Source organism: Onychomys torridus, chromosome 9, assembly GCF_903995425.1.
Source record: "Onychomys torridus chromosome 9, mOncTor1.1, whole genome shotgun sequence".
Lineage (NCBI taxonomy): Eukaryota > Metazoa > Chordata > Mammalia > Rodentia > Cricetidae > Onychomys > Onychomys torridus.
In genome coordinates, this window is record NC_050451.1 from 44,792,171 (window position 1) to 44,800,938 (window position 8,768).

The 8,768-nt window shown below is 43.0% G+C and overlaps 1 protein-coding gene across 1 annotated transcript in view; it reads left to right on the forward strand.

Moving 5' to 3' along the window:
* The first annotated feature begins 6,593 nt into the window (after positions 1-6,593).
* Positions 6,594-8,768, forward strand: part of Rnf17 (ring finger protein 17) — a 112,973-nt gene continuing 110,798 nt past the window's right edge. The window contains exon 1 of the mRNA XM_036198506.1: positions 6,594-6,731. Coding sequence (XP_036054399.1) covers positions 6,594-6,731 — 138 coding nt within the window. The remainder of the gene's footprint in view (positions 6,732-8,768) is intronic.

Consider the following 8,768-nt stretch of genomic DNA (forward strand, 5'->3'; position numbering starts at 1 on the left):
AATAGAAATGTAAGGGCAAAGCCTACTTGTTTTAAATGAATAGTTCTCTCCTCCCTGCCCTCCCTTTAACCAGTCATCATGAAGATAAATTGAGACACTGTGGAACACAGCATTTCAACTCTAGAATTTACTGGGCTTTCTTTGTGTGGTGGTGGTTCAAACTTTGTGTTTACAAAATGGAGTTTCTTGTCTCAATTTCATCCTTTAAACAAAGCAAGCGCCTGCTGACACATACCACACCATACTTGCCAGGGTGGTGGCCACAACAGAGGAGAAATGATGCACCAGAAAGAAAAGCCGTATTTACCAGGAAGCTATCAACCGAGGACAAGATGTGGTGTCTCATGAGTGATCAAGGAGACTTCCTGTCTGTCAGGCAGGGGACATGACAGTTGGGCACAAGGAAGCAGTGTTTCTGTGGCAAGGCTGAAAAGTCAAAGACCACAGTAGAGTTCTTCTAAATCGGTTCCTTTCAAGGGAAAGTATTGTTAGGCAGAAACTCATGGCCTGAGTCCAGCAAACTGCCAGGTTGTCCCTGGGGAGGGTACAATGCCTGCTCACTGATATGAAGTCACAACATGCCCACATGGTTGGGCATGCCCGGCAGACCTAGACACTCCTGCCTAGTTATTCCCAGTCATAATAGCCATTTCCGGGTCAAAACATTTTGCAGAAGTAGTGTTAGTTTTTAAGCGGCGCTAGGAACAGGTCCCAAACACGACAAAACCACAGAAGAGTTTTATTAAAGAAGATAGAGGTGACAGGCCTGTGTGAAACACACGTGGGTGAGGAGATAAGGGGGGCTCATGCAAGATGGCACCGGCTTTTTAAAGGTTGGGCCGCACATGCGTACAGGAACTCCTGTGGGTACTCCACGCATGCATGTAGATTACATGGCTGCGCGCGCGCTTTACACAACTATGTAAGGCCACAGAGTCCCAGTCCCGCGAGATGTCTGACCCGGAGATGGCTATTCTGAACCGGAAATAGTTAGGCGGTCCGCCTGGCAAGCCCAACCGTGTGGACATGTAATCAACTAGGACTCCGTGGCTTTGCATGGTTGCGTATAGCATTGGCAGCCATGTAATCTACGTGCATGCGTGGAGTAGCCACGTGCGTTCCTGTACGCATGCGCAGCCCACCCTTTAAAAAGCCGGTGCAATTTTTGCACCAGTCTCTTCTTCCCTTCTCTTGACCACGTGTGTTTCCCACAGGCCTGTCACGTCTGTCTCTTCCTATCCTATCTTAATAAAAAACTCTTCTGTGGATTTGTCGTGTTTCAGGACATTTCCTCGCAGGGTAAGAGCGCCAAATAACTAATACTCACTAAACCCAACAGAGACAGAAAGAAGAGCCCTCCAAGAAGGAAATTCTAGTCACCCCATCAAGGGCCATAGCCAAGATGCACAAGAAGTCACCTCACATAAGAAGTGATGTGAGAGACTGTCAGGAAAGGACTGCTAGCAATAGACACAAAGAAAAGGGACGGGTCTATATCCTACTACAGAGATGCTTGCACACCATGTTTATTGCTGCCCTCTTCATAATATCAAGGTAGTGGAATCAGCCTAGATGTCGTCCATCAGCAAGATGAATGAATAACACAAATGTGGTTCACATACCCAACAGAATTATATTCAGCCTTAAAACATAATATTTGTGGGAAGATAGATGGAATTGGAAAATATTATTTAGTGAGATAACCCATACTCAGGAAGACAAACACCATGTGTCCTCTCTCATATTTGGATCTTAGCATATATATATAAAATAGAGAGGTGTGTGTGTGTGTGTGTGTGTGTGTGTGTGTGTGTGTATGTGTATGGAAATGTGGGGAAATAAAACAAGAAAGGACTATCAGGAGGAAAATCAGGCTTTAAGGACAGGTAATGACATGAAAGTGGAGAGAGGACTCCTGGGAAGTACAAGCAGGGAGTAGTACAGGAAGATAAGCCAGAGGACTAGGTGACAGAGGGAAGGTCAATGAAAGAAGTCCATGTGGCATTCCATGAGGAAATCCGCAACTTGCTCATTAAAATTTTAAAAATTCAAATTAATAAGAGAGGAATAAAAGTAGATGTAATAATGGATAGGCTCGGTCCCACTGTGTCAACTTATGTCACAGTAGGCACGGATTACAACTTGATATTGCCAACTATAGCGTGTGAGGGAATCCCTCAAAGCCTAGGGTCTCTTCAGCAGGGACCATGTCTTGCACCTTGGAAAAGAATTATAGGATGAGTCACAGTGAGGTATGTTAGATTACTGAAAGACAGCTGTAGAGTGACAGATAGAAGGCAGGAGGAGAGGGATGGTCAGACCTTAGGCAGGACCATGTTTATTCATGGCAAGGGGGTATCTTTGTCACCCATGTGTTGAGAGGATATAAAAAATGCAGGGCAGGAGTGTTATAGCTGTTTTCTGCTGATGTCTTTTGTCAGAAGGGGTAGATCCAAGTCCATTGAAGAGGGGGTCCTCTGGTCCCATAGCAGGGGGAGATTCTTAACTTGATGGGCTGTGGTGGATCAGATGATTGTCCTGTATTCCTGAAGAGACTTGGGAAATAATTATTAAAGGAAATAATTGTTGGAAGCAGATGATTTGGTTACAGAGTAAAACTGAGAGATTTCCCAGGAAGGTTGAGGGGTAGGGAGGAACAGAGGAGGGAGAAAGTGGGCATAGAGTTGACTCAGGGTGACAGTGACTGGTCCCATTGCCAGGACTGTTGCACCAAAATGAGGTAGCAGCAGTAGCAGGGAGCTGCAGAGCATCAAAGAAAGGGAATGGGAGGAAATAGAAGAGTAATATAAAGAATTCTATCTGGTCTGGGTAAAAGGGATGAAGGTCCTCTTTAGCTAGGATTTTTCCGTAGCCTCTAAAAGATGTTTTTTGCAGATGAATCAGGAACAAATGGAGCTGTTGTAGGGTGACAGCGATTGGGAGAACTTGTGTGGATCATTTTGTTTGGGTGTAGGATGAAGTCCAGCAAGTAAAACATTTGAAAAGACAGGGTACAAACACAAGCATATGGATAAGGAGGAGGAAGGAGTGGGCAAGGGGAAGAATTGGAACGGGAGGGAATCAGAAGCCCATGCACAGGAGGAGGCTTGTGGTTGCATTTTTCCTAGTCCCTGTCTCGAGGACCCATGTCAAAGCAGTTAGGATTTGTTGACCTAGAAGCAGCATGTTCACTGAAGAGAGCACACATCCCACCGTTAGCAACAGTCAGAGCCACTCCTTTTAAATTTAATGTACCAATGAATTTTAAAAAGTTATTTTAACTTCAATTGACTGCAGCAGTTAAGGAGTGAAGCTGGTCCTGAGGAATGTCAGGTTTACCTGAGCTGGTGAGACAGAGGTTAACTGATGTAATGAAGGCTTCAGTGCATCTGCTTTAGTTCTGAGTCCCAAAAACAATGTCCAAAGCGGCAAAAGGAGGGATGAGTTTGGTGGTCCATGGCCCATTAGTTCCCTTTTAAAGGTCCTGAACCGCTTTTAGGGGTTTGGAGGTGTCAATCTCTCAGCAACGGCTTCAAGGCTAACAGAAGGGTGACCAGAGGAGCAGCAGTTAGAATACCTCAGAAGAGGGCCATGACAAACTTAACCGTTGGCAAAATCCAGAACATAAGGTAATAACCGTACAACTTTGTGGAGAACATTAGGAGAATGAAAACTTTTACATCAAGATTAACATGAGTTAAATGCAGGTGTACAACTGGCTGGACCATGCACCAGAGTTCTGTAGCAGGATAAGAAAACATATTAGCTGTTGGTTACATCAGACTCCTGAATCAGGAACAAGCACCTGCAACCTTGTAAAAGAAGTCACAGTCAGCTCTAAGAAATGCATCTGGACAGAAAGGGTCTGAGTGAGGTTCCTGCTTCCACATATCAGCTATTATTTCATGAACAAAAACAGTATCTTGGCCGGACAGTGGTGGCATACACCTTTGATCCCAGCATGGGAAGCAGAGGCAGGTGTATCTCTGAGTTTGAGGCCAGCCTGGTTTACAAAGCTAGTCCCAGGACAGCCAGGGCTACACAGAGAAACCCTGTCTTGAAAAACAAAAACAAACAAACAAAACAAACAGAGTATTATATTAAAACAAAATTTCTGGTTAGAAACAATTTTATAAGGTGAAATACTTAAAAATTGGGACAATTACCTTAAGCAACCATATCTAGTATTTGAAAACATGATAATATATACTTTTGTTTACATCAAATTTTTATGCCTATAATCCAAGAAATAATTTAATCACAAGTTGTATTTTCAAAAAAGAGATGATTTTTAATTTTCAATTCAAAAGTATACTTCCAGTGACAACATCTGCCTTGTCAAGAGTAAACGATTCACCTTACAAAGTTTTCTAAAATTGACCCTGCTAACAGAACCTTTTAAAAAGCTCTGCCTTCTCACTCCATACACTCAGCCAACAGATGAAAGATGATGGCAGTTAGTCATGTCAAGTCTGTAATACATAATTTACACCATAGACTGAAATAATAAACAAGGCTAAAGCCAACTCTTCGCTCCTTCTGCCGATGGACGAATGTCTAGGTCACCACACACTGACAGTAGTAAGCGTATTTCTTAACATCATTCAATTTAAAAATAGATTGGTTGTCTAGAGATCTACTTTGTAAAGCAAGATAACCACATTAAATGAGCTTTATCAAACATTGGCTTTGAGATTTCTTAGAAAACACCCACAAGCATCACTGCTGAAGCTCGTGTACTTGAGGCTTCAAGGAGAGAGTGCAGGCATGGCCCTGGAGCTCTCCCTCTGGGTAGAGACTAGATTATAGTCCCAGAGTACCACAGGTGAGCTACTTGGTGGATCACAATCACCATATCTCTGGTCCCAGGGGATCCATCAACCTCTTCTGACCTCCCTGGGCACCAGGCACACACACAGCACACACCAGACACATACACACATGCAGGCAAAACACTCATACACATAAAATTAAACAAATCTTTTTAAAAAGTGAAAAGAGGTTTGGGATATAGCTTAGACTTGCGCTCTTTTCCTTGCCAACCGCATTTTTTCCTACCTTTTCTGCTGCACTGCACTTCTTCTCTCACTATAAACCTATGTAAATGCTGACAGCAGTGACAATTCCATAGACCCAATATTGTGCTGTCTTGAGATTTCTTCCACTAAAGCAGTTAGTCCATAACTTTTGAACTTGGCCTCACTAAAGTTTTCAGGATATGAGAAAAATGTGGCTAGATTCTTCGCCAGAATAAAACTGAATGGCCTCCAGTCCAGTTCCTGATAGAGTCCTGTTCTCTTCTGAAACCCCTAAGTTTTTATTCTCCATATTTCCATTCACATTCTGGTCTTCCTCAACCCCACCAGCATGGCCCATTAAGCTCTGCTTGTAGCATTCTAGGTATTCTATAGCTCATAGTTGCGAACTCTTCCATATTCCCCCCACCAACTAGTTCAGGAGGCCTATGAACTATGTAGTCAGGTTTGCCACAGAAATGGCTGTAGTTTCTGTATCAATTTTCTGTCTTACTTTTCTCATAGCTGTGAACAAACACTTGACAAGAGGCCACATAAAGAAGGTTTTATTTTGGCTCACAATTTAAGTGGAATACAGTCCATCATGATGGAAAAGACATGGCAGTGGATGCCCCGTGGCAGTGGGGCGCAAACAGCAACTTCCTGCTCACATCTCCTCAGGGCAGAAAACAGAGAGAGGCTCAGGCCAGAACTGTGTGCAGGCTCTAACCCATAAGTCCAACCCCAATGGCTTAAAGGTTCCACAGCCTACCAAAACAGTATCACCAGCTGGGGACCAAATATTCCAACACATGAGCCTGAAGAGACATTTCACATTCGGACCACAGCATAGGAAAAGCATATGGGTTGACCTAATATGGCGACCATCTTTGGGAACATACCTCAAAAAAGCTATTAACCCACATGAAACAAAGACTGATGGAAGAGAGCCTTAACAACGCTGAAATGAAGGGTGCAAATGAGGACAGAGATGACTGTAGGAAAAGTTGGGGGAGAGAGCTGCAGAGTCAAGAACAGTGAACAGTACCGGGTTGAAATAGGGGATTAAGGCATGTTTTCATGAAGATGAGATAGGCCAGTGAATGCAGGAATGTTTTTAGAAAAGTCTTGTCAATTCAGGTATAAGTTTTATTTGCCTTTAAGATGAAAGTGAGCAGGTGGGAGGAAATAAGAAGAAAACCACTAGAAGAGGAAAAGGGAAATGCTAAAAATCCCATTTTCCAGGGTGGAGGTGCCCTTGCCTGGCATGCCTGAGGCACTAGGTTCAATGCAGGCAGCTCACTCTCTCTCTCTCTCTCTCTCTCTCTCTCTCTCTCTCTCTCGTCTGCCTTGGGAAAACAGGGTGGTGAGCCTGATCGTGTTGTGACATGGCCACATCACCCTGACTAAGTCATAATGTTTCTGTAAGCTCTCCTCCTGCAGGTCTGAAGAAATCTACCATGACTTCATCTTGTCTTTGAAGCTATAATCACAGTTGATGCCAGCTCTGTCAGAATCTCAGCCAGGGTTGGTGACACAAATTTAATGGCATATCTGAGTAGAGCTTGGGAGGTCAGGATGGCATTTGCAACAGAACTAGCAGCTGCAGACACCAGGAGGGGACAGAATGAGGACAGAGCAGTGACGTGTTTCTATTCTTTTATGGTGATGAACAGTCTTCCCTTCAAAGAGAAGGGCAGGGAAGAGAAGCAGCAGGTGTGCAGCGCCTCTGCAGGTGTGTCTGACACACCTGCTTGTGGGAATGCATGGCACTCAAGAGGTATGCAACCGAGGACCGTTGGGAAGCATTCTGGAGATGTGTCTCAGACAATAGGCTATTTTCTATTGAAAGTCAACTCTAGTGCTTGTGTCAACAGCACATATACTAACATTGGAACAATATGGGCAAGCTTATGACTCCTGAACAAGATGACATGCAGATTCATGAAGCATTCTGTTTTTAATATATACAACTTTCATTTCATGACAGGAGGGGAAAAAGGGTCAACCCCAAACACCTTTCTTCACTCACATCATACCAGAAAAGGCTCATGGCCTGGGCTTGGATAGACTCCGCCCTTCTGAGGTAGTTACCATTAACTTGACTCATTGTAAATAAACCAGTTACCCAAAAAAGCTCAGACAGTCAGCAGTTGGCACAGCCATATCTGAATGGAATGGCAGAAGTCATAAAGCCAGCACAGCTGCTTGACAAAGATCCAGCAGAGCTGAGCCACATGATGGCTGCCATGCATTTGGTGGCCTTTGTTTTTCATCTCCATCCATTGCATACTTGGGGCATTTTTAATATTTGTACAATTTGGGGATATTAGATTGAGGGAAAATTTCTTATGAATTATTTATGCCTTCTCTCAGAAATGCTGCTTCTAAGCTTCCCCAGGAAAGTTCTTAACATACTATCCCCCCACCACTTTGAGGGAGGTATCCTTATCTACTTGAAGGTGTTCCTTATGCCTTGGAGGTTATGACACATAAAAGAAGCCAAAGGTCTCTTCATGAGGCTATGAGACATTCTTGAAACATCTGTCCCTGTACTTACACAGGAACAAGATATTCAAAATAAAACAAACTCAAAAAGATCAACAAGATTGGTGGGCTAAAGGAGTTGGCCATAGTTTAGATTACAAGCCTCTTTCCACTGCACACTCAGGATTAGATATATAGACAAATTCTATAAAGATATAAATATGAACATTGACCGTATTACACCAGAATTTGAATAATAACTGTAGCAGCTTTGACGTGAGAATTTGTCCTGGGCACTCTGACCATTAAGAGTTAGTAATACACTGCTTGAGACATGGCAAAATGCCCAGGGTTGTTGAAGATTTTGTTTTGGTCTAGTGTCCTTGAAGCAACCAAAGCTACCAGCCTGAGAACAGACTGTCATATGCCTCTAGATTCTTAAAATTGGGTTGTGGGATTAATGAGTAAGAATGATAACTCTGTTTATTAATGATATCAAAACTTGGAAGAAAATGATTGGAAATGATAACTCTGTTCTGTCATAATTTATTAATGATGACTAAAAGATGAGCAAAAGGAAGTAAAAAACATGACCAAAAACAAAAATGATAAGATCTATGTTTTGGAACATCATGAATTCATGAATGTATCCCTACTTACTAAATTCTGTATAAATAAAGCCTGTGAAAGATACAGGTTGTCAGAGTAGGACAAGCCATACTGAGATGCACTTCCTCTCTGTCCATCTCTCCTAAAACAAAATTAAGAAGTGTCCCATGTCTTATTCCTCTGTCACAAACTAAGAAGTGTCCCATGTCTGATTCCTCTGTTGCCGCTCTGGCATCCATCCATCTTCAGACCCTGCCCTTATCCAGAGCTGGACTCCATCAAGCAGTAGATTGATGCTTTGAAATGGAGGGAACTAAAGAAATGGTTATGGACTACAGAAAGGTAAAGAGATAAAATCTCCACTCTGTAAGGCAAGGCTTTTTCAGTGCAGGACACAGGCCAATTACACCTTAACACCAGAAAAGTTATTAAAGGGCACTACTCAAGCTTTGCTTCCAGCTCTAGAGGTGGAACCTCAGGGATTCAAGAATCTGTAACATGGATTCTTAAGCACACCAAGGTCTAGAAACAGGAGTCACTCTGTGCTGGCCAAGTGTAAGCTTGAGGTATTCTTGAAATTCTGGTTTATTGGTTATACTCATTTGCCCTGATGGTGACAAACAGAAGATTTTCCCCCAAAGAATGAATTGCCAAGAA